Below are 27452 nucleotides of genomic sequence, written 5' to 3'. Positions count from 1 at the left end.
ACCCTGTGAGCTCTGTGGCATTACTGTGTCATCTAAATTTGGTGTCTCCCCCAATATTAGCCAGTTTTCTGCATGTGAAGGGGGTTAATAACAGTGGCTTACATTTCTGTAATGCTTTTAAGTTTATAAGATGCTTTTCTTACGACACTATAGTGTGGTAATTGTAAGGTATCTCTGTTCTGCAGATGGGCAAGTGGAGGCAGGTGAAGTGACTGGCTTATGGTCATACCACGAGTCAGTGTCAGAACCTGTACTCCAACACAGGTCATTTGACTCCAAATCTAGTAGTTTTTCCCACTAAGCTATACTGCCTTTGACTTAAATGGAGAACAGTCCTTGTTCTGCAGCTTCCTAGTACCAAAAGCAACAACTGTTAACCAAATGGCAGATAAGCACACAGCCATCCTCAGCAAAGGCAACTCCTGTGCAGATGGGGCCAGCTGTCACCAACTGTGCTTCAGCTCCCCCTCCCCCCTTCCTGAGGCAAGCTAGCTTAACAGAAGCAGCAGAGCTCCTGGAGGGAGAGATAGGAAGCGGCATGTACCCAGTAAATCAATTGACGGTCATCTCTCTTCAGACCCTGCTGGAGGCAGCTCAGGACTCTGAACCCCAGAGCCTCGGGAATACAAATGCTTCAGAATTACCATCTGCTTTGCCTCTGCACCCTAGGGACCACGGGACCTTTCCATTTGTCTTATATTGAAAACCTTCTATGTGTGTTGTTTCCCTTATTAGAATGTGAGCTCCTTGAGAACAGGTCCCACCTTACTTTTCTCTCTTTATATCTCTAGTGCTTAACGAAGTGCTTGGTCCATAATAAGCACTTAATGCTTTTCATTCAGTCATTCATTCATTCCCAGTCCTGCTTAGAGAACAGGAGAAATGGTCATTGCTAAGGGTGAACCTAGGAGAACTTCCCTTATGTGATCAAATGGATTGGAAAGTGACAAGAACTGAAATCCCTGTTCCGTGTAATTTTGGTTGGCAAAGTCCAGTGCTGATGCCTTGTAGCTGCACTGATTACTTGATTCACCCAGAGGTAGAGGGTCCCAGGGTAACTTGATTGACAACTTTCTTTTGTTTTTAACTCCACTCATTTTTCTTTTTGCTATATGAAAAAATTCTGCCCTGCCCCCGTCAATCTAAAAGCCATGTTAATTCATCCTTCTTTTTGGAATATTCCTTTAAAAAATTCTGATCATTATTTTTTATTTCTGATTAACATCTCCAATGTGAATTACCCATTTCCTTTTTATAATTCTCTAAATTAAAATTAAGTTTTTTAGACCTCTTTAGTAACTGAATTAACTAAAAATTGGGAACAAAAATTAGGAATGTGCACTTAAATGGTTGAGAATTTATACTTGTAATGAAAAAAATGCCTTTGTGATTTTACTACTGCTATATTTACTGTAGAGAGAGGATTTTGAAGAGCAAAAAGAACACTAGATTTAGAATATAAGGACTTCATTTTGAATTCTGGTTCCACCACTTACTGCCTTTGTGACTGTGCAGATAGGGCCCACTTGCCTTCTGTTTCCTCATCTATAAAATGAGGGGTTTGGACTAGTGACCTCAGGTCACCCAGGCAATAACTGCTTCTGGTTAGGTTAGCTTTGTGCAAAGATATAGTGTGCCTAGTAGAAGGATGAACTCCATTGTCGATGGGTGAACGTCTTCTAGGAATCTTTCAGAAGCAGCTTCATTCTCATGATCTCATTTAAAAAAAAAATCACAATGGGACAGTTAAAGGAACTTTAGAGATAGGCCACAAAAAAATTTTTTTTCCTTCCCCTTCAAGAATTTAAAAAGAAATTTATCATGACAAACAAACCAAGCTTCTGTGCAACTGAAAGGATTTTTAAAAGTAAAGTTACATTTTAAAGTTTAGGGTTATAAATTACAGAATTCAAAACAGTTATGTAAATGCATTATTATAAAGGTGTATAAATTACAGGGTCCAAAGCAGTTGTGTAAATACATTATAAAAACCCTTACACACAAAGGCAGTGACTTGGATTAGAATCCATCAGCACAATATAAATACAAATATATATGTACATAATTATTTCTCTTTTTGTCAGGTAAATCTATAAAATAAAAAATTAAGAGTATTTATATCATTTTATAGTAGACGTGTGAAAATGTACTATGTTAGAACAATCTTGTTCCAAAAATTGAAACAATTCCGTGTAGTAAAAATATTCTTCATATGATGTATGAACTTATTGATGATTCTCTGGATATAAAGTTATTCTATACTGGACAATCTGATAAAGAGCTCCCTGAATTTTATTTTGATTATAATTTTGTTTCCACAGGTTCCTGAAAGAGAAAAAGGCTTATTTTAAAATAAGGCATGTTGAATTTGAACAGTTGTCATGACTGAACATTGTACTTATGTTTAGAGCAGGGCTAGACATGCCAATTTTACCAGGATCATTGATAAACGTCCACATTTTTTTTTTATTTTTCTTAAATGTCAATGCCCAACCACATTCTTCTGTTGTTAGTTGGTTAGCTGAATCTTAATTAACTGTCTCTGTACCTGGGGCAATCTGGTTGAGGGAGAGAGCACGGGTTGTAAGAGGGGCATTTATAAGGGCAGCTAGGTGGCACAGTGGATAGAGCACCAGCCCTGGATTCAAGAGGCCCTGAGTTCAAATCCGGCCTCAGACACATAACACGTACTAGCTGTGTGACCCTGGGCAAGTCACTTAACCCCACTGCCTACTAAAAAAAAAAAAAAGAGGGGCATTTATGCTGGAGGAGGCAGCCCATCCCCAGATAGTGTAGCCCTTGCCTTTCTTGGGGTTGATGAGGAAGGTGGGTTCTATGGCAATAGCTCTGGGTATAGTAATACCACATGCCACTGAAGGAATTGGAAGGAAGTATGCTGCCTCCTTCGTTCTCTGGGATGAAACACCGTTTATGTTAGTTCTGGCAATGTTGGTTGGATCTGCCCTATGTATGTATTTATATTGTATTTTTGGTTTATCACAGGATTGGTAATCAATGCAATTTTTCTCCCCTTCACCCTTTGCTTCTGAAGGGTATTACATAAAACCCTTAATAGTTTATCCACCTGTAACATGGAACCTTTCTTCTGACATGGTTGAAGTTTTCATTTATCCTGACCATATCCCTCTGAAAAAGGGTGGGTGGGCGGGGCGAGTGTTATGATTCTTTTCAAAGATAGGGAGGTTGCTTTGGAGAGCTGGTAGCAAGACCGGAGATTAGACCCCAGTGTTTCTGACAGCTGTTCACTGTTCACTCTCCTGGAACCCTGAAGCCGAGTAGAGAGGAACTTTCAGATGAACCTCATACCTGTGTTAATTTAGTGACAACTTAAAAGTCAGCTACCATGGGAAGCAATTTCAAGTTCTTTCTTAATATTTTCTGTTTCATTGCACTTATTTCCTACAATTCCTTTCTTTAAAAAAAAAATCTTTAAAGTTTATAGCTATTAATTTTTTTTTATCATCTTCATTTTAGAATATGTTTCTCCTACTTCTGCTGCCCAGTGGAACATCCCTTAGGGCAAAGTGTAAAAAAAGGAGGGAAAAAACAGTCCAGCAAAACAAACCTACACATCAAATGAGTCTGATGGTATATGCAGTGTTCCACATGCCCACACAGTCTTGCACCTCTTCTTCAAAGAAGGGAGGGAAAAATGCGTGTTCTTCTCTCTTCAGGGCCAGGGTCAGCCACTGTCACCTCACAGTGTTCATTTTTGCCTACACCTCTTAATAATCTTAGTCCTCCCAACTCGAGGAATTCTCTTAAGGGTAAGCATATCCTACAAAGTTCCCTTTCCTGTTTGAACTCTGTAGTAGAGTAGGTGATCTGGGTTTGAGTGCAAGCTCCATCCTTAATTGGACCTCCAGTCCCTCAGTTTCCTTATCTTTAGAATGGAGATAATAACACCTACCTTATCTCTTAGGATTAGCATGAGGCTACAGGGAGATAATAGCTGGCAAGCATTTTGAAAAATGATATATAAATGATGCAGATTATTACTAGAATTTCAGTGACATTATTTTTAATACACTTGGAAGTGATTTGGGTTTAGTGTTCCCAGTAGCTCCCTGGAGATTGTATATTAAAAATAACTGACATTTATACAGTGCTTTCAGATTTGCTTTATACACATTATATCATTTTATCCTCACAACAACTGTGTGAGTTAGGTTCTCTTATTATCCTCATTTAACAGATGAAGAAACTGAAGTACAGAAAGATTAAATGACTTGCACACACACAGTGAGAAAATTGTAAGGTAGGGTTTGAACTCAGGGCTTCCTGATTCCAAGTCCAGTGCCCTGTCTACTACGCACCATTGTCTGTCCATCTTTCAAGAACAAAGCACAGAGGCCTTGTAGAAAATCCAAAGAACTTGTTCTTCCTTTGGTTTCTTACTACATTTATGCCTCTGACTTTAAAGGGCAAACAATCCTGCTGGAGCTATTTCATGTGGGAATTATCTGTCAGTTCCTGGAAGATGAGTCTTACCTGGCAATCCCTATTGCGAAGTCCTCCATTTGTGTTTATAGTAAAATCAACTTTCATTTCTTTCTCCTGAGATAAAAAGAAGTTCTAGTTTACAAGACAAGCACAAATTTTCCTTTATTTTAAAATACACAATTTTCAAAATGGTCCAGTTCAATTCCTAGAGACTATTCTAACCTCTTCAACGAACTCAATGTCACTATTCTCTTCTAATGTTAAAGTTGTGAGGCATTATTACTTACCTGATTGTGGTTGTTCTTTGAAATAATGTAGTTCTTTTTCATCCAAATGTGCAAAATGGCATCATGAATCGTCAGGAAAAATATTGAGCTCTGGACTTCCTGGTCAAAAAATCCACACCGTTCAAGCTTTTCTACAAAATTATCTGAATGGAAACAAAATGAAAATGTATAAGGAAAACGAGTTTGAACACAAAGTCCTTTCATTAAAGCAGTTTTAGATGTAGATATTATTTGCAAATATTTCATTTGTCATTTATGTCAGCTGAAGTTTTGGTGCCTTGCTATGCTATGGCAATAATGATAATTCATATTTTTCTAAGGTTTTATGATTTACAAAACACTTTTCTCACATCCACCCTGTGATGTAGGCAGTCTGTATTATTATTACCACTTTATAAATTAGAAAAATAGCATTTTACAGATGAGGTTAAATGACTTGCCCACAGTATCATCGCTGATACGTGTCAGAGCAGGCTCCAGACCCCTCTACAGAGTTTCTGTCCCAAAGTCCCTAATGCTTTCCCATTTCACCATTCAGCTAGCTAGGATATCACCAAACCATTAGCCTACTATTACAATAGCTTCTAGAGGACGTAGGGACAGATTTATTAAATCCTCTCATTCATATGACAGTAAGCTAGAACATTGTACCTAGAGACTCACTAAATGCAATTAAGATATTCACTGATTTATTTAACAAACATTTAGTAAGCACCTAATACATGCAGAGCACCATGCTTGATTGTGGAGATAGAAAATTTAAAGAAGATTTCATTCCCTGTCCTCAAGGAATTTACAGTTGAGTAGCAGTGGTGATACCAGGATGGAATTAGAGGTCAGCACACTCTGGGGCAAGTATTATCTTTGTCTCTTCCAAAGAAGGGATACATTCTACCTTTTGGGAAGGGGAAGTTCCAGGGAATGCTCACCCCAAAGACCCAGGTCCCCCAGCTCTGAGATTTATGGGTGTTATAATGATATTACATAAGGATTATTGTCTTTACCTTTCCTAGCAGAACACATCTTTACTGTTAAAGTTGAGATTTTATGGCCTGAGAAGTCTCAGAATTTATATCTGAATATTATGTACTTAAACAGAAAAAAAATCAGTTATAAATTTTATATTCATATTCTTAGGAGTGTCCTCATATATTCTGTCCATGTAGTAAGGTTGTACTAAATAATGATTAAATATAATTTTTTTAAAAGAATTTTAACATCCAGTTCACTAATTACTTTCACATCTGTTGTTAATCATGAACATTTTCATTATTCTTAATGATCCTTTGAAATCCTTTTTTTTTAAAACTATGGTAATTTTTTTTTAAAGCATAGGATAAAGTTTACTTAATAGTTTTTGTAGGACCAGCTGCTATTTAGGCCCTTCTGGTTTTTCTCCCATTAGGATGGTACCTGTTCCTTTTGAATTGTGTTCAGAATAGGCAGTGCACCAATTAAATGAAGGGTGGAAAAAAAGAAAGACAACTCACCGTCAGTCCCAACAATATACACATCCACATCGATCCTGAGAAATCCTTGCAAAATCTGTGAAGCAGAAAGCATGTTTTTCTTAAGAAAACAATCTGATGTCAGAAACTTGAAGAGAACAATGGTGATTATTCCTTTTGGGAGATACACAACTATAAGAACTTTTGCATAGTGAGTGGATCTAAATTAGTAGGTAATAGCCAGGGGACAAATTTCCAGGCTGGGGAGGAAAAAAAAGAGCTAATAAGAGAGAGTGTGCCTGTTTAATTATAAGAAACTAAAAATGGTGTCTAATAGTTTGTGGCCATAGTACATGGGAAAAATTTCTAATTAAGTGTCTTTTTAAATAAAAGGTTTTTTTTCTTTTTAATAGGAGGCTCAACAAAAATCTGTATAGTAATTAAAAGCAAGTAGAGACCTACAAAAAACATTCACTAGCAGATGAAATTTTCACCATTCCTATCCATTACGGCCAACTAGTACTATCAAATGACATCATTTATGTTCTTGGTGTGTCAGATTCCTTGTCCAAAATTTGAGGCTGTTGGAATGATAGGATGACCTCTGAGACCCTTAAATCCTAAATCTGATTTAGCAATTCTGATTTCATTTTAACACATTTTTACCGACCTTAAAGTATTACATAAATGTTAGCTATAATTACTACCCCGGTTTTAAATATTTTCTTATCTTCTAACTCCCTAGATCTTTATGCTGAGAGGTCTTACCAACATTTCCAACAAAATATACATTCAGGCATGACTAGGGTAAATTGGACCAGAAAAAAATGTTTTTGTTTTTGTTTTTTTCTTATTCTGGTTATGCCTCATTCATTACATGTATCATCATTGCCAACAATATGACAAACCTCTTGGATACAGGGTACCATGCTCTAGGTGTTAGAAATATCAAAAAATATAGAGCATGGTCCCTACCCTATGAGTCACCATGGATGAGCCTAAACAAACATTAACCTCATGTGTAAGGTAAAATTGAATTAATACAAATCTATTTGTACTTTATAGGTCTGACCCTCATAAACACAAACAGGTTGAAAACCCAGGAAAAAAGGAGAAAAAAGGGCAGAACTTCTAACATTTTCTTTAACCCTAGATATAATTTAGGCTATGTGAGTTATCTCTTTAGTTGTAAAAAAAAAAAAACTTTTAGGAAAATAGACCTCAAAATCGGATGATTTCCCATAACAGACTCAAACAATAGAAACTACTGACTGAAAAAAAGCCACATTTTCACAGGTCCTCACCAAATCTCCTCTGCTTGTAGCAGCATTTGGTTAAAGTAGGAATGACTGGGATATTTTTATCTGGGGCCATGACAGTTAAAGGCTGGAGATTGGGGTTTGTTGATGTTTAGCGTGGGGGGCTGGAGGGTAGGGGAGATGTATGTTGTGAAGTTGAAGACTCCTGAGATAACAGGCAAGAAGTAAGCGCAGGGGTCTCTGGAAGATGGAAGCACTTATATTTATCTAACTTTTTAAAGGTTACCAAGTATCTACCCCTCAACAACCCAGGGAGGTAGGTGGTATAAGTATTAATAGCTTCCTTTAGAGATAAGAAGACTGAGACCCAGAGAAAGGAAATGATTGTCCAGTGTCATATTAAATGTCAGGCTTTGATTCTACCTACATAAACCCTTTACTAGGTGGGTAGGTAGGTGGGGAAGTGGATAGAGTGCTGGGCCTGGAGTTGGGAAGACTCATCTTTCTGTGTTCAAATCCGTTCTCAGACACTGACTAGTTGTGTGATCCTGGGGAAAGAAATAGCCAACCGCTTCAGTATCTTTGCCAAGAAAACCCGAAATGGGGTCATGGAGAGTCAGACACGACTGAGTGAGGAAACTTCATTCACTAATGCAAGTTAGTGACTTTTCTCCAACTTCTAGTCTTAGAACATTGCCTAAACTAGAGCACTGCAAAGTTAAGTGACTTGCTCAGGGTCACACAGTCAAGATATGTCACAGGCAAGACTGGAACCTCACCTTTCTAGGGCAGCTCTAGCCACTATTCCATTTTGCTTTTCTCAAAATTATGTTGTTGTTCAGTCATGTCTGACTCTTCGTGACCCCATTTAGGGTTTTCTTGGCAAAGATACTGGAGTGGTTTGCCATTTCTTTCTACAGTTCCTTTTACTGATGAGGCAAACAGGGCTAAGTGCCCAGGGTCACACAGCTAGTCAGTGTCTGAGGCCAGATTTGAACTCAGGAAGATGAGTCTTCCTGAATCCAAACCCAGCACTCTAGCACCACCTAGCTGCCCATTCTTAAATCAAATACATTCAAAAAGAGGCTACCCTGGAGGGAAAAGGAAGGGAATCATTTGTTTATTTGCCAAACAAAGGCAATGTGCTCATCCTATGATGTTCTCTTTTTAAAGTACAAGAAAAACAATTCTTGGAGCATCCTTCCTGGAAGCAAAGTTTAAGCCTATAACCATGGCTCAGTTAGCTTTATTATATATTAAAATATATAGGTATATGCGTGTATGCATACACAGAGTCAGTTCTGCTGTAATGTGTATTTCAAAAACACATATTTGTTCAATGAAATCAATACATTAGGGGGCATTTTGAGCGTAACTCAAATTTCAAGTTTGCTTCTTCTCGATTTCTTCTTTGAGAAGCAGTAAGAGAACATAGAAAATAGTACCACATTCACACTAACTTATAAGCCACAACCTTTGTGACACCCACTTCCACAGGCAAAATTCAGGTCTCTGTCAAGGTAAAGTGTGGTATTTATTGTATGTCTTCTGGTGTAGTAGTTGCTGTGTGGGCAAAGGAGAGCTGAGCCTCCTCTACCTCCTCCCTCGCCCTTCCGCCCTGGCCTTGTGCAGCCCAGGGACAGGCCTCGCTGCAGACTCAGCCACAATTTATTGTGATATTTATGTGTTTCTTAACCATTTAACATGTAAAAAACTATGTTGCCACTTTTATTAGGTTTCTACCTTTTTTATATATTATTGTTGAAGTTTTTGAGGATTGTTCCTCTAACTCCATTTCCCCCACAAACTCCTTTTTTTTTTTTTTATGGTGGAATTTTTTAATGGTGTTTTTTGGGAACGCATGTATGTCCCATTATAGCAGAACTGCCTGGATAGATAGATTGGGAGGGAGACGGGTGAAGGGGAGAGAAAGATTTAAATTACCGATTTAAGGCCTCTCATTGAAGAAGTATCAATGAATGATACAGATGAAAAGTCAAGAATGAGGCTGTGAAGATGGATTTTGGGAACTTCAATGTTGAGAGGAAGATCTGAGTTCCAGTCTATCTGAAAGGGCAGATCTGCAGTCTGGATAGGCTGGTCCAATTCCTCTATGCGACTGTTATCTAGCTCGTCATCAGAGTCTTTGAAGCCATCAGCGGTATAGATAAATCCTTTCTGCAGGGTGGAAAGGCAAAATAAATATACGATATACACATACGTACATATGGACATGCGTCCATACATCCACTCTATGCATTTTCCTTATCTAGAATCAAGAAAAAAGATTATTTAAGTTAATAGTAGTCTGTTGATCAACAAGCATACATTAAAGTGCCAAATGCTGGGCTAGGGACTGGGCAATACAAAGACAAAAATGAAACAGTTCTTGCCCTCAAGAAGCTTATGGTCTTGAGGAAGGAGACAACATACATACACACACACACATATACATATATACATACATATACATATATACATACATACATATATATGGGTATTGACAAATTACATTCAAAATAGAAGCAAGATAATTTGGGGGAGACAAGAGGAGCAACCGGGAGGAATTGAGAAAAGTTGCATGTAGACAGTGACACTCAGGCTGAGTTCTGAAGAAAGGTGGGGATTATAAGAGGATGAGGTGAGGAAGGAGGGCATCCCAGGAATGGGAGCGGCCAGTATAAAAGCACAGAGATAGAAGATGGGGAATTGTGTGTAAGTAACAGTAAAAAGGCTAGTGTGCTTGTACTAGTGTATATGATGGGGAGTCCTGTGTGAGAAGTCTGGAAAGGTTGTGAATGTTCAAGTTATGAAGAGCTTTAAATACCAGAGCAGTTTATATGTGATAAGAGAAGTGATAGGGAGCCATTGGAGTTTATTTGGTAGGGGAATGGGTTTGACAGCTGTGTGGTTTTGAGAGGAGAAAGACCTAAGGTAGGGGGGAGACCAAATAGAAGCTATTGCAGTAGTCCGGGTGAGAGGTTACAGGGGTCTAAGTTAGGTTGGTAATAAAATCTAAGTACTTATTTGAAAATGATAACCTGCAACACAGTTTTAAATTAAGTCCTATTAATTTTGGATTATTATTTAAATTATTGAATTATTAACTATTAATTACTATGATTATTAATTATTGCTACTATTATTAACTATTAATTAACTATTAACTAAATAATTGCAGCTATTCTGCAACGGATATTTGAGGAGAAAGAAAAGAACATGTGTGCCGATCTCGAAATTAAGAAGTTTTCTGGTTGTTGTTCAGTTGTTTCTGACACTCTGTGATCCCATTTTGGAGTTTTCTTGGCAAAGGTACTGGAGTGGTTTGCCGTTTTCTTCCCCAGCTCATTTTACAGATGAGGAAACTCAGGCAAACAGGGTGAAGTGACTTGTCCAGGGTTACAGAGCTAGTAATGTCTGAGACTAGATCTGAACTCATGAAGATGAGTCTTCCTGATTCCAAACCCAGTGTTGTACCCACTGTGTCACCTAGCTGCTGAAATTAGGAAGACTGAAGTTCAAATCTTGCATTTGGTATCAACTTGGGAACGTGCAGATTAGTGGGGCTAAAATCTGGAAACGTATCTACTATGATTTCAGTTAAAATATACAGCTCTACATATCACATATAATATGACCGAGGCACTTACTGGTGTTATTTGTAATTGTCCCTTCTTCTCCAACTTTCGAATTTTCTTCAGGGCTTTGTTGCGCTTTCGCAAAATTCTAGCTGGTTTAAAACCAACCTGAAAAATATATCATTGGATTACAAACCTGCCAACCTACATTGTGCTCCTCATGTAGTTCATTTCTAAATACTTCGATTTCAGTTGAGTTGAAGGATAAGGACAAGTAATGAAGAGAGCTTCCCCCCTCCAAAAAAAATTTTTTTAAATGGTTCTTAAGAAGACTAGAGATACTATCCTGGGACAGAGCAACGGTTTATCCAGCTTGGTATTCTGGTTCTAACAATAACCTGAACTTCCCTTTGGTAATCTGTATTGCTCTACCATCTATAAATCCATCCAATCCTCTCTTGCACCTATTCATAGTGTTAGTCTGGGGAATGATCAAAGTGCTGATCTCCATATATTTACCTTCCTCATCTGTAAAATGAGGGAATTGGACAAGATAATTTCTAAGATTCCTTCTAGCTTTAAATCCTACAATCCTGCTTAAATTAAATACTATTTTCTTTCATTCATCCTAAAGAGATCTCCTTCAAACTTCAAAGGGTGCTGCTTAGCCCTGGTAATTTTAAATCCATCACCTGAAGGTAGGTCACCAGGTGGTAAATCATTTTGGACATAGAAATTCACTAAGTTATCTACTAAGACAGGAAGAGATTGGGGCCTTCATGGGGGGGTGGGATGTTGGGGAGGGGAATAAATCACTTATCAGTGAAATATTAAATAATTGGCTTTTATTATTCTAGGTTTCTCATTATATGATTATATATAATGTGTGTATATATGTATGTATGTATATACACACACACATACCATATATATAAAATATATATATATATTTAACAAACTGTAGCCTCACCTATATTGACCAAACTAGTATATTCAGGCAACTTTTCAGTGTTATAGTCATAAACATCTGTCTTCATTGACCCTTTGCCTTTCCCTTTGCCTCAATACTTAAATGATCCTTACAACTGTTGCTCCATCTCCCTCAGGGGAAGGACCAATGGAAATGTTCCCCTGGGGTATATTGGTACACCTGACTCATGCCCTATGGCAATAGTCCTTAGTTTTCGATGGAATCTAAGAAAGTTCTTCATAGAATGTTAAGAAGAGACCTTAAAGTTCATTATGGAGGGAGCATGGTGCAATGGAAAGAGCCCTGGCTCTGAAATGAGAGGACTTGGGTTTAAATTCCACCTCTGATACAATAGATAATGAATGTTGTTCAGTCATTTCAATTGTGTCTGACTCTTCATGACCCCATATGGGGTTTTGTTGGTAAAGATACTGGAGTGGTTTGACATTTCTTTCTCCGGCTTATTTTACAGATGAGGAAAATGAGGCAAACAGGATTGAGTGACTTGCCCAGGGTAGGACACATTTGAACTCAGGTCTTCCTAACTCCAGCCCCAGCACTCTATCCAGTGGGCCCAGAGAGATTGAAACACAGTGTAGTAGTAGAAAGTCCTTTGACTTTGGGGTTAGAGGACCTAGTCTGAATCTCTATTCTTTTACTTCTGACATCGGAAACATTGGGCAAGTTTCTTAATCTGTCTGAGCCTCAGGTTTCTCACTTGTAAAATGAGGAGTTTGGACTCTCAGAGATCTAAAACTGAAAGAGAGCTTCCAGCTCTCAATTCTTTATAATTTGCCTAGAGTCACACAGCAAATAAACAACAAAGCAGGATCTCCTTGATTCTATAAGACTTAGACCTAGATGAATCCTTTGAGAACTAGTACAATCCTTTCATTTTATAGATGAAGAAATTGGGGCCCAGAGAAGAGAAATAACTTGACCAAGATCATACAGGATCATACAGGTAATATGCAGCTGAATCAGGATTCAAACCCAGAGCTTCTGTTCTTTCCCCTATGCTACCCTACTTCCTGAAACCATGTCCTTTGTTGCCAATTTCTGTATTTTTTTTCATTACCCAACACTATCTCCCATAGTTTATCTAGTATTATAAATAGTCAAACTGGGCATGTGTGTGGGGGACAACTAACAAAGATTCTATCACAGTCTTCTCTGATGCACATAGTGCCAAAACTCTAAAGTTCCGGGGCAGCTAGGTGGTGCAGTGAATAGAGCACCAGCCCTAGAGTCAGGAGAACCGGAGTTCAAATCCTGTCTCAGACCAGACATTTGACATTTACTAGCTGAGTGACACTGGGCAAGTCACTTAACCCCAATTGCCTTGCTCCAAAAAACAAACAAACAAACAAACAAAAAACCTCTGAGTTCCTCTATTGAGTGGGACTCACTAGGAAAACCCCCACCTGTCCTATAGTTGAAGCTTACAGTATGTATACTTTGCACCTCTTGAAAAAGGGTAATGTAATGGAAAAGTCAACATTTAACAAATATTTATTTACTTCCAGATGAGGTACAAACAGAATTTCAAGACTAGAAAAGGCATTAGGAACTCAGTTATGTTCTTCACCTTTTTTTGGTTTTGTTTGTTCAGTTGTTTTTCGGCCACGTCCAACTCTTCATGATCCCATTTGGGATTCTAGAGTTCACAGACAAACCAACAAGTCATCATAAAGAAAACTGCCTTCTAGGAATGTCTAAGGCCTTGGAACAAGGCTTGTTAAAAACTAGATACTAGTTTGGCAAAGATATTAGAGTGGTTTGCCATTTCCTTCTCCAGATCATTTTACAGATGAGGAAACTGAGGCAAACAGGGTGAAGTGACTTGCCCAGGGTCACACAACTAGGAAGTGTCTGACACCAGATTAGAACTCAGCAAGATGAGTCTTTTTGACTTCAGAACCAGCACTCTATCACTAGGGCACCTAGCTGCCCACTGTTGTTCATCTGTGACTATTAAAACAAAATGGTGGTGGTGGTGGTGATTCCTAGAGTTAACACTGTGCTTCCTTTCCTTTCTCAAATTTGAGTCCCTTACCTGTCACGTGACAGTCACTTACTATATATTGTCATTATGACCAGTAGCAGGGATGTATTCAAATATCAAATACTCCTTTCTTGTTTCTGGATTGCTTACTTGTTCCTTACCCTGGGTTCCATAAGGAATTGGCTAGGGAGATAGCAACAAAATCCAGAATGACAAAATCACACTATGACACCGTTTGCTACAGAACAGAACTCAGCATAAGATGGTTCCATCATGAACCCCATCCAAGGGACTTTTTTCTCTGAAGAACCCAAAGGTATTCTTGCCTATGATGCAGTCTCACAACATGGACCCTGAGGACAGTGTGTAACAAAGCTCCCAAGCTCTGTGCTTTGTATTAGAGTTTACCATCTATTTTGTTAAGAAGCAGAATAATTTTTTTCCAGGAATTTAGAAGAATAATAGTAAATATACATAAGTATGTTTTTAAAAACATCAAAACTTACAGCATCAATAAGTTTTCTCTTGAAGAAACTAATATTTGCAAAATAAATAGGAGATGGACATTTGAAAATCTTCACTCCCTCTGGCTCATAAATCTATGTGAGAGAAATACAAAGTTAGTTTTTGAATATAATTTGTAGGGAATTAAGCACAAGTCAACATCAAAAATACATCAAGCAAAACAGAAAAGTTCTTACCTCAGGGTAATCTTTTCTGTTCTTATAGATGTCACTTCTTCCAACGTTGGCCAATATGCTACATTTCGGGCTATAAAGAAATGAGAATAAAATGAATATGACATACTGGAACTAAGTCTGTGACATAAAAATTGATATCTTTTTATGCCTTATTATAAATGACCCTTAAAGATAGGAAATATGTCTTTCTTCTTTTTCTACTTCTTTAGAGAGGTAACATAGTATAGTGGAAAGAGTGGTATGGTCAGGGGAAACCAGAGCTCAGATCCTGACTCTGACACTTCCTAATTGGTAAATCATCTAAACTCTCTAAGCCTCAGTTTCCTCAACTGTAAGATAGAGATAATGATACTTCTTGCATCTATCTCACAGGGTTGTTCTGAGGATCAAGTAAGACAATATGTTAGCTCTATGTGAAAATCAGTTATTACTGTTATTTTGAGTTTTGTCATAGTTAACACAGTACTTTTTCTTAGTTGTAAAATGGGGTTGATAGGCATTGTGGTGCAGTGGAAAGACCACAAGATTTGATGGTCAGAAGACCTGACTTCAGATCTCATCTCTTCTATTTACTAATTTTGAGACCTTCAGAATGTAACTTTCTGGACCTCAATTTCCTCTCCTGTAAAATGAGGAGGTTGGGCTAGAGGACCTCTAAGGTCCCTTCCAGCTATGATCCTATAGATCCTACTTGTACTCAGAGGTCTAGCTTCCACACCCAAGATATACTCGGACCAATTCCCGAGGTTGGTGTGAGGAAGTTGTTGTTGTTTAGTTTTATCAGTTGTGTCTGACTCTTCATACCCAATTGAAGTTTTGTTGGCAAAGATTCTAGAGTGATTTGCCACTTCCTTCTCCAGCTCATTTTATGGATGAGGAAACTGAGGCAAATAGAGTTAAGTGACTTGCTTAGGATCTCACAACTAATAAGTGAGGTCAAATCTGAACTCATGAAGATTAGTCTTCCTTATTTCAGTACCAGTACTCTATCCACTGCTCCACCTAGCTGCCCCATGAGGAAGGTCCTTGGCAAATATTAAGGCCTTGTATCAATCAATCAAGCAGGAAGCATTTATTAAGCACCTACTATGGTGCCAGGGACTGTGCTAGGTGCTGAGAACATAAAAACAAAAAAAAACAGTCCTTGCCCTCGAGGGGCTCATATTCAGTCAGAAGTCTTCTATCTATAAATGTAAGCTATTATGCCAATTGTTACCTTGCAAATAAGAGGCATTCAATAAATATTTATTAAAAAAATTTTAGGCATGTGAATATTTAACTTAGTGATATAGTGATATATCATGATATATAGTGATAGCATACTTTGTAATAGAGCTACTTAGTTCTTAAATATTAACAAGTGGTTTCTATAGAATATTAGGGCTGGAAAGAGAGACTTTCAAAAGTCTTCTAATTCAACCACCTGGTTGTATGCAGGAATGATTTGAATCTCAAGGAGAAGAATAATTTTCTTTGTTAAAATCTCTGCAGTAATGGGAGTCATAACCTTGCTCAGTAACTTATTCTAGTTTTTAACAAGACTCATTCCAAGGTCTGAGCCATTCATAGAAGGCAGTTATCTTTATGATGAGTTGTTGGTTTGTCTGTGAATTCATCCAAGGAAGGAGCTCCTGGTGAGGAAAATAGCAACCATTCTGAAATGTATAGTCTTAGCAAAGGGTACTTAGAGGTTACATGATTTGCCCAGGGTCACACAACTCAGTAGGTTTCTGAGACAGAATTTGAACCCCAGGTCTTTCTGACTCTAAGGTTCACCATCTATCTACTACTCCTTTTGTCTGTAATCAATCTCTATTATACAGGTGGGCAAACCAGAGCTTGGAGGTTTTATGTAATGTCTTTGAAATAGTGGCAAACAGGGGCAGCTAGGTGGTGCAGTGGATAGAGCACCAGCCCTGAAGTCAGGAGGACCTGAGTTCAAATGCGGCCTTAGACCAAACACTTGACATATACTAGCTGTGTGACCCTGGGCAAGTCACTTAACCCCAATTGCCTAAAAAAAAAAATAGCGGCAAAGGTCTGAGTAGAAATGGAGCTACAAAGTCGTGCAATATTGCTGCTCTTTACAGATTGTCTCTAGATAACCTGAGGGAAAATGTAATGGCCTATCTTATTTTTACAGATATTTCTGTCAATTAAACTCTACCTTCTTCTTCCATAAAAAAAATGACAAATTAATCTCTTCTGATTTAGGCTAGTCAACTCCTGAAAGAGTTCATGATCAGCATGCCCAGTATTTACTCACAACTGAGTCCGGAACACAACAGTGAGGAGCTGGAATGCAATGCTCGCTGCTAGTCCGTAAGCAAGACCCAGGACAACAGCAGCCAGGAAAGTGAAAATCCAGATTGCCTGGAAAAAGAAAACAACATACAAATCATACATTAAAAGAGTGATAAATCTCCGTCAATCAGTGTTAGGAATGAGGATAATGCAATTATTTCTCATTTTGTCAAGCTCAACAAATACTAAACCATATGCTAAGACGCACTGTTGCTGTGCTACTTGTCCTAATAGGGAGAAAGAATGTTTGCATAAAATGCTCAATAAAGTAGAATTTTAACTATATAGCTAAGGGTAACACAGGTTCTATTTATAAGAATTTGAACAAATTACTTGTATAATCACAGAAAAACTTGAAAAATCTGAGTTGAAGAGATCAAGTGCTCATCTGGTCCAACCTCCCCCCCCCCCAAGCTATAATTACAATGGGGCAACTGAGGTCCTTTCCAAGGGTGCTGAAATTTAGAGGTCATTGTCAATGCTTGAAGTATTTAAAATAGGAATTTATCAAATGGCACAGGTACTTTCTCTCCCTGTTAGCACTCTGGGTAGGTTCTTCCCTGATCAGTCTCTGCTCCCCTCTGGGTAGTGACCTTCCAAGCTGCAACCTCATAATTTATGGGAATCTCTGTCCACAGAGCTCCTCCCCATTAACACATTTGAAGGTGTGTTTTGTGCTGCTGGCCTTTGGGGCAAAAATTACTATTTCAGTTCTGAGTGTGGAGCAAGATGATGGAGTAGAGAAGGCACTCGGCTGAGCAGTCCTAACATTCCCCTCCAAACAACTGTAAAATAACTCCTCAAATCAAATTCTGGAGTGGCAGAGCCAACCAAAGGTCAGAATGAGACATTCTTCCAGCCCAAGGTAACTGAAGAGATCAGAGAGATCTGTGACATGGGGTCAGAGGCTGGCCTGGAGCCCACCTGAGTAAAACACCAGTGGTGGGACTAAGGGTGGTGACCGAAGCAGCAGCTACTTCAGGAGCTCTCAAACCAGAGACAGTAAGAGGACCTGGCAACTGGTCAGAACGAGATTACAGAGGACCCCTGTACTAGCACTAGATACAGGACCAGAAGCAGTTTTGGTAAATTCACGGCCTAGGTTGTAGTTCAAGGGTGTAGAGGAGCACTTTTGGTCAAGAGGGAGCAGGGGCCCTGAGGACCAGTATCAGGGACCCAGAGGAATAGCATCATTTTTGGTCCCAAGGGAACAGGTGTCCAATGGAGCAGTATTAATTACAATCCCAAGGGATCAGGGGCCCCTGCCTTAGTAAAGAACAGAATGCAAACCAGGAAAGCTGTGACCACACCGCTCCTCAGATCACACCATTTTGGAAACACTGAAAACTTCCAACCCCCCAGAATAAGCAATGAAAACAACAGTGTGGAAAAAGCCTGAAGCCTGAGACAGTCTACCTCCACCACACCCCCTTCCCTGGGAACAGAACCCAACTTTAACATAAAGTTCTAAATCAAGAAATAGGGTAGAAAAGCAAGCAAGCAAACAACAACAACAACAAACAACTGGAACATAAAAAGCTACTGTGATGACAAGACACAAAATCAGAAGACAATGACGTCACAACAGCTACAAGCAAAACTTCAAGGAACAATCCAAATTGGACACAAACTCAATGAGAATTCTTGGAAGAACTAAAAAAAATGATTTTAAAAATCAAATAATAGTGGTAGAGGAAAAATTAGGTAAAGAAATTATAAAATTATGAAAATTATGAAAAGACAATTAACAGCTTGGTTAAAAAAAGGCACAAAAATAATGAAGAAAATAACACCTTAAAAAACAGAATTGAAAAAAAAATTGAAAGAAAAAAAAAAACAGAATTGGCCACATGGAAAAAGAGGTACAAAAGCTCACTGAAGAAAACAATTCCTAAAAAAAAATTAGGCAACTGGAAGCTAATGACTCCATGAGACATCAAGGAACAACAACAACAACAACAACAACAAAATAAAAAGGATGAAAAAAATAGAAGAAAACATGAAATATCTCATTGGAAACACAACCAACCTGGAAAATAGATAAAAGAAAGATACTTTAAGAATTATTGGACTGCCTGAATACCATGATCAAAGAAAGGGTCTAGACATCGTACTTCAAGAAATTATCAAAGAAAACTGCCTTAGAACCAGAGGGTAAAATAGAAATATAAAGAATCCAAAGATCACCACCTGAAAGAGATCCCAAAATGAAAACTCACAGGAATATTATAGCCAAATTCCAGAACTCCCAAGTCAAAAAGAAAATACTTCAAGCAGCCATAAAGAAACCATTCAAATACCCTGGAGTCACAGTCAGGATCACACATGATTTAGCAGCTACCACTTTAAAGCAGCAGAGGGCTTAGAAGATGACATTCTAGAAGGCAGAAGAGCTGGGATTACAACTGGAAATAATCTACTCAGCAAAACTGAGTATAATCCTTCAAGGAAAAAATTAATGTTTAATGAAATAGAACTTTCAAGCATTCCTGATGAAAAGACCAGAACTGAATAGAAAATTTGGCTTTCAAATACAAGGCTTATTAAGAGAAGCATAAACAAGAAAAAAAATCATAAGAGATTCAATAAGGTTAAACTGTTTACATTCTTATATGGGAAGATGATTTATGTAACACCCAAATTATTAGGGCCTCTAGAAATATTCTACATAGAAAGAGGGCATGTGAGTGAGGCAATTATGTTGAGATGATGTAAAAAAAAATGGAAAAGGGAGAAAGACAGATACCCTGGAGGAAGGGGGAAGGGAGATGAAGAATAGAGAAAATTATCTCACACAAAAGAGGCATGCAAGGAAGATCTTTTACATTGTTGGTGGGGTTAGTGCTTGAAACTCACATCTAAATTGGTTCAAAAAGGGAAATACACACACACACACACTCAATTGGTAATAGAAATCGACATTACCCAACAGGGAAGTAGGAGGGGAAGTAGATAAGAGAAAGGTGTGTGTGGCGGGGGGGGGGGGGGGGGTGGTTTATGATAAAAGGAGGGTGGATAAAAGAAGGCAGAACTGAAGTCAGAAGCAAAATAGACTTTATAGAAGGGACAAGATAAGGAGAGGATAAACAGAAGACAGTAGGATAGAGAGAAATGCACAGTTAGCCATCATAATTGTGAATGTGAACTCGCCCATTAAATGGAAGTAGATAGCAGAATGGATTAGAAATCAGAATCTAATAATATATTGTTCATAAAAGCCACACTTGAAACACAGAGTTAAAATAAGGGGCTGAAGCAGAATCTATTACACTTAAGCTGATATAAAAAAGGCAGAGGTAGCAATCATGATCTCAGACAAAGCAAAAGCAAAAAAGACCTAATAAAAAGGATAAGCGGAGAAACTATATCTTGCTAAAAGGAACCATAGACATGAAGTAATATCAGTATGAAACATATATACACCAAATGGCATAGCATACAAATTCTTAAAGGGAAAGTTAAATTAATTACTGGAGAAAATAGACAGTTAAAACTGTTAGTTTTAGTCAACTACCTTCACTGAAAACTAGATAAATGTAATTATAAAATAAGTAAGAAAGTTAAGGAGATGAACTGAATCTTAGAAAAGTTAGTGGAGAAAACTTAATGGGAATAGAAAGGAGTATGCCTTTCTCTCAGCTGTAAATGGCACCTTCACAAAAATTGACCATGTATTAGGGCATAAAAACCTTACAACCAAATTTTAAAAAGCAGATATATTAAATGTACCCTTTTCAGACCATAATGCAATAAAAATTACATTCAATAAAGAGCTGTGGAAACATAGATTAAAATGAAGTGGAAACTAATTTAATCCTAAAGAAAGATTCAATCAAAGAATAAATCATAGGGATAGCTAGGTGACGCAGTGGGTAGAGCACCAGCCCTGGATTTATGGTTCAAATCCAGCCTCAGACACATAACATTTACTAGCTGTGTGACCCTGGGCAAGTCACTTAACTCCATTGCCTAGTTAAAAAAAAAAGGAACAAATCATAGAAATAATCAATTATTTCATTAAAGAGAATAACAACAATGAGACAACAGTCCAAAATTTGTAGGATGCAGCTAAAGCAGTACTTAGGGGGAAATTTACATCTCTGATTGCATCTTTCAATAAAAGAGAGAAAGAACAAATCAATGAATTGAGCATGCAACCAAAAAAAATCTAGAAAAAGAACATATTTTAAATCCCCAATTAAATACCAAAATGGAAATCCTAAAAATCCATAAAATTGAAAGTAAAAACCCCTCAGACCTGATAAATAAAACTAGAAGCTGGAGTTATGGAAAAAGAATAAAATAGATAAGCCATTGATCAATTTGATTTAAAAAAAGAAAGAAGAAAACAAATTACTAGTATCAAAAATGAAAAAGGTAAATGCATTACCCATGAAGATGAAATTAAAACATTTATGAGGAGTTACTTTGACCATTTATATGCCAGTAAAACTAATAATCTAAGTGAAATGGATAAATATTTGCAAAAATATAAACTGCCCAACTTAACAGAAGAGGAAATAGAATATTTAAATAATCCTATGTTAGAAAAAGAAATTGGACAAGTCATAAATAAGTTCTCTACAAAACAAAATTCCCAGGATCAAATAGATGTATAAGTGAATTCTGCCAAACATTTAAGAAACAATTAATCCCAAACCTATATAAACTATTTGAAAAATTAGATAAAGATATGTCCTACTAAATTATTTTTATGACACAAATATTATATTAGTGATACCTAAACCAGGGAAATCGAAAACAGAGAAAGAAAACTGTAGGCCAATGTACTTAATGAATATTGATGCAAAAATTTTACTAGCAGGGAGACTACAACAATATATCACAAAGATCATACATGACCAGGGATTTATACCAGGAATGTAGGACTGGTTCAATATTAGGAAAACTATCAGCATAATTGACCATATCAATAACAAAAACAACAAAATCACACAATTATGTGGATAGATGCAGAAAAAGTCATTGACAGTGATACAATACTCATTTCTATTAAAAACCCTAGAAAGCATAGGAATAAGTGGAGCCTTTTTTAAAATAAGTAGTCTCTAAAAACTATCAGCAAGCATTTTCTGTAATGGGAATAAATTTGAAGCCTTCCCAATAAGATGAGGGGTGATGTCCTTTATCACCACTATTTTTCAATATTGTATGAGAAATACTAGCTATAGCAGTAAGACAAGAAAAAGAAATTTAAAGAATAAAAATAGGCAGCGAGGAAACAAAATTATCACTCTTTGCAGATGATATGATGGTATACTTAGAGAACCCTAGAGAACCAACTAAAAAACTAGTTGGAACAATGAACAACTTTAGCAAATTTGCAGGATATAAAACAAACTCACATAAATCACTGACACCTCTATATATTATCAAAAAACCCAACTGGAAAAGATGGAGAAATTTCATTTAAAATAACTGCAGACAATATAAAATACTTGGGACTCTACCTCCCAAAACAAACCCATGGGCCATGTGAATATAATAACAAAACATTTTTCACACAAATAAAGACGTATCTAAACAATAGAGAAATATTTATTCTTCATAGGTAGGCCAAGCCAATATAATAAAAATGACAATTCTACTTAAGTTAATTTGCTTATTCAGTGCCATACCAATCAAACCATGAAAAGATATTTCATAAAGCTAGAAAAAATAATAACAAAATTCTTCTGGAAGAACAAAAGGTCAAGAATATCAAGGGAATCAGTGGGAAAAAAAAGTGTGAAGGCAGGCAGCCTAGCATTGCCAGGTTTCAAACTATGTTACCAAGCAGTAATCATCAGAGGAATCTGGTACTGGCTAAGAAACAGAGTGATGGATAATGAAATAGATTAGGTTCACAATATAATAGTAGTAAATAACCATAGTAATTACCATACAAAAAAAAAGTGAATCTAGTTTTTGATAAACCCAAGAATCCAAGCTTTTGGGATATTCACCATTTCACAAAAATTGCTAGGAAAACTAGAAAGCAGTTTGGCAGAAACTAGACATAGACCATCATGTCACACCATATGCCAAGATTACATCAAAATGGATAAATGATTTAGATACAAAGGGTGATAACAATAATAACTTACAATAGTATATAAACAACTATGTAAATTATAAATCTTGTAATGACAATCATATTAATATACAATATTCATAATTATGGTAATAAATGATTTAGACATAAAGGGTGATAATAAATAAATTAGAAGAGTGTGGGAAGATACCTGCCAGATTTATGGATAAGGGAAGAGTTTATGACCAAACAAGAGATAGCAAGGCTCATGGGAAGCAAAATATATAATTTTGATTACATCACATTGAAAAACTTTTGCACAAACAAAACTAATGCAGCCAAATTAGAAGGAAAATAGGAAACTGGGGGGGAAAATTTACAACAAGTTTCTCTGATGAATGCCTCCTTTCTCAAATGTATAGGGAACTGAGACAAATTTATAAAAATAAGAACCATCTAGGGCAGCTAGGTGGCGCAGTGGATAGAGCACCGCCCTGGGAGTCAGGAGGACCTGAGTTCAAATCCAACCTCAGACACTTGACACTTGCTAACTGTGTGACCATAGGCAAGTCACTTAATCTCATTGCCTAGCCCTTCCCCACCCCCAAAAAAGTAAGAACCATCTGCCAGTTGGTAAATGGTCAAAGGATATGAACAGGCAGTTTTCAAAAGAAGAAATCAAGTCTGTTAATAGTCACATAAAAATGTTCTAAATCACTACTGATTAGAGAAGTACAAATTAAAACAATTCTGAGATACCACCTTATGCCTATCAGATTGGCTAACATGCCAGAAAAGTAAAATGACAAATACTATAGGGGATGTAGAAAAATAGGTACATTGATACACTGTGGTGGAGTTGTGAGCTAGTCCAACCATTCTGGAGAACAATTTGGAACTATGCCAAATGGGCTATAAAACTGTGCATACCCTTTGACCCTGTAATACCACTATTAGATCTATATCCTAAAGAAATCAAAGAAAATAAAAAAGGACCTATTTGTTCAAAAATATTTATGGTAGCTCTTTTTATGGTGGTAAAGAATGGGAAATGCCGGGGATGTTCATCAATTGAGAAATGGCTGAACAAGTTGTGGTATATGAATGTAATGGAATACTATTGTGCTATAAGAAATGATGAGCAGGATGCCTTCAGAAAAGCCTGGAAAGACTTACATGAACTGATGCAAAGTGAAATGAGCAGAACCAGGAGAACATTGTACACAATAACAGCACTATTGTATGATGATCAACTGTGAATGACTTAGCTACTCTGATCAAGACAATGATCTAAGACAGTTTCAAAGTATCCATAATGAAAAATGCTATCCATTTCCAGAGAGAGGACTTATCAATTCTGAATTCAGATTAAAGCATAATTTTTTTACTTTCATTATTTTCCTCCTTTTTTGGGTGTGTGTTTATTTTTGCAGTGTGGCTAATATAGAAATATGTTTTGCATAACTTCACATGTATAATTGATATCAAATTGCTTGCCTTCCCAAGGAAGGGGAAAGAGGGAAGAAAGGAGGGAGAGAAATTGGAACTCAAAATTTAAAAAAACGAATGCTAAAATTTTTTTTACATACAATTGGGAAATGTTTAATGAAATAAATATTATATTTAAAAATCGCTATTTCAAGCTCTTCAACCCCTTGTCTGATATATAAATTCTATATGAAACACACCTGGCAAGTATTTAACCAGTCTCTGAAACTCATTACCTCATAAAATAACCCATTCCACTTTTTTTAAACAACTCTAATTTCTACAAAGTTTTGTCTTACATTGATCTGAAATCTGACTGTAACTTCCATCCCTTGGTCCTAGTTTTTTGTCCTTTGTTCTTGAAGAGGACCAATGACATCAGGAGGGTAATGTCTTAACTTGCAAGTAAATTGGGTTTAAGTGAGGCAGGGCTGTGCAAAGTTATCAGCCTCACTCTTTCCTCTAGGGTCATCTAAGTCCAGTGGCAAGACACAGGTCAGAAAGACTGGAGATGACCCCAGATCCAGTGGGAGACCTGGCCCTTTGTAAACTAAGGTCTTTCCCAGGTCTCAGTTTGTCTGAGGCAACACCCATTCAGTGATTTAGGGCTAGGTAAGAAATGAGGCAAAAGATGGCCTAGTTCGCCTACTCAAAAAAAAAAAAAAAAATCAAACTGGAAGGGGAAGACTCTCAGGATTTCTGACCAGAACAGAAACAATTGCTATTTACACTCACCCTGAGCCATTAAAACCCAAACAATGTTGATCCTACTATGCACCTACAAAACTATAATATATAAAATAATTATAATCCCTCTTCCATACATCAGTCTTTCAAATATTTTTAAATAGTTATGTGTCTAGTGGATAGAACGGGGTTTCATGTGACTGATTTCCAGATTGACATATGACCCCTCCCCACATAATTAAATACAAACCATAGGTACCCAGATATAAGAATGTCTATGACCTAAAGATAGCTAGCAAATTAATGGAACAAACGAAGAATCCCTTTAAATTACAAATCCTGTCCTGCGTTTTATATATGCAACATAAAAGACTACCATCATTTCATTTTTTCAAAAAGTACAAAGTTACTTTCTACTCACACAGTCATACTTGTCCTTTTTCCATAATCTGTACACTTCTGCAAACTGCATTAGCATCCCTTTTAAATTTCCAAGAGCTAAAGCTGCCAGCACAGACTGGTAAAAAGAAAAACAGGAGATAGAGGTTGTTGAACAAATAAGTTTTCAAGATGCAAAGGTGAAGGTTAATGATAAAAGAGGGCTTTAAAGGGATGGAGAAAGCCTGTCACAGAGTAACAGCTTTTCCGATATAAATTGAGTCATAGTAGTATTGAGACTTTGCCCTTCCCTGTACAGAAGCTTTGTTCTGACTCTCGAAACTCAATCTGTGCCACTCCTAGTGATTCCAGAGAGATTTCAACCTAATAGCCCCTAATAGCCCTAATAGTCACTAATTAGCACCACAGTTCTCTAAAGCAACTTGGCTCATGACTATGGTACAGAAGCCTGATCAAGCAGTCTCTGTTGATGTACTCCTTCATTTAAATTTAAAAATTTTTAGAAAGCAAACTATTCTGTATCAGAGGATTGTTTGAGTAATTTAGCTTGCTCAGATTTTGTTTATTTAGCCTCATAAGTTATTTAGAATAAGAGGAGGTCTTGAAATTATTCTGTATATAGCTTGTCTTTATTTATCCCGACACATGTTCCTTCTTCCAGTACAATGTAGATTCCTTTAGGTGGGAGAGATTACTTGCATTTTTGTCTTTATCTTCTTTCCTAGGGCTTAGTATTATGCCATTCACAGTGTCTAACATATAGTAGTGATTAATAAATGATTGTTGGCTTAAATTGAATTTAATTACTTCCCAAGTCAGAGCAGCAGGGTGGCACAGTGGATAGAGTGCTGGGCCCCGACTCCTCTTCCTGAATTCAAATCCAGCCTCCAACACTTAATAGCTGTGTGACCCTGACCAAGACCTTGCTTGCCTCAGTCTGTAAAATGAGCTGGAAAAGGAAATGGCAAACTATTGCAGCATCTTTGCCCAAAAAACCTCAAATGGGGTCACGAAGAGTCAGGTATGACTGAAAAATGACTGACCAATAATACTTCCCAAGTGAAAAAAAAATTCAAGCCCCTTAAAATTTTTTTGAAAAAACTTATTCCTTGCCTTTGTATAAAACAATCCCTGGTGTCATGAGTTGGAAAAAGCAGATACTTTTGTTTCAGGTGATTAAACATCAAAGAATCGTCAGAATGTTACTTCTGGAAGGGAATCTTCCACTAAGAAGATGGAAGAGGAACTAAATGAATTAAAGTAGGTTAGGTTTTGTTCAGTTTTTCTAAAGTTAATGTCAGCTAGACTGGTTCTTTAGCATTAATTGAGCCTAGTTATGCAGTTTGTAGAAAAAACAATGTAACAATATTTCTTTGTATACTTATGGATGTACATACATATAGGTGTACATCTGTGCTTCTGCCCTTGCGGTGCTTTCCTGTTATTGTTTGTATTTCGCAGGCATTTGATTCTCTTCTCTTCCTCGATATGTGTTATAGGTCCAAATATCTCATCCCATCCTGTCCCTTGCTCTCATATTGACCTTTTAGAAATCAATAAGATTCCACAGGCAGAGAATAGGGAGAAGTGCACCACATCCTCAGAGTAAAAACTTACATAGCACCCTATTCTAAAACAGACTAATCTATTGGGACAGGAACCTGAGGTCAGATCCACATTTTTGCTGTATTATAATAAAAGATGAAAATTTTCCAGTTACAAATCCATGCATATTAGTAGCTTATAAAGTGCTTTACAAATGTTATCTTGTCTTATCCTTGTAACAACCCCAGAAATTATTTCCCCTCATTTTACAAATAAGGAAACT

General features: G+C 37.1%; 1 protein-coding gene across 7 annotated transcripts in view; it reads right to left on the bottom strand.

The window, feature by feature from the left end:
* Positions 1–1856: 1856 nt before the first annotated feature.
* SLC26A3 (solute carrier family 26 member 3) overlaps positions 1857–27452 on the bottom strand; it is a 70867-nt gene continuing 45271 nt past the window's right edge. For all 7 annotated transcript variants that reach the window (XM_027838712.1, XM_027838713.1, XM_027838715.1 and 4 more), the window contains 10 exons: positions 25647–25742; positions 16979–17085; positions 14713–14782; positions 14518–14610; positions 11109–11204; positions 9403–9636; positions 6242–6296; positions 4752–4894; positions 4513–4578; positions 1857–2325 (listed from right to left, as the gene is read on the bottom strand). In XM_027838712.1, the coding sequence (XP_027694513.1) occupies positions 2302–2325; positions 4513–4578; positions 4752–4894; positions 6242–6296; positions 9403–9636; positions 11109–11204; positions 14518–14610; positions 14713–14782; positions 16979–17085; positions 25647–25742 (984 nt within the window). In that variant the 3' untranslated portion in view covers positions 1857–2301. The remainder of the gene's footprint in view (positions 2326–4512; positions 4579–4751; positions 4895–6241; positions 6297–9402; positions 9637–11108; positions 11205–14517; positions 14611–14712; positions 14783–16978; positions 17086–25646; positions 25743–27452) is intronic.

Source organism: Vombatus ursinus, unplaced genomic scaffold, assembly GCF_900497805.2.
Source record: "Vombatus ursinus unplaced genomic scaffold, bare-nosed wombat genome assembly UNPS02014830.1, whole genome shotgun sequence".
Taxonomy (NCBI): domain Eukaryota; kingdom Metazoa; phylum Chordata; class Mammalia; order Diprotodontia; family Vombatidae; genus Vombatus; species Vombatus ursinus.
The sequence above is the reverse complement of the archived record's forward strand: the minus strand, read 5'-3'. Positions and strand labels throughout refer to the sequence as shown.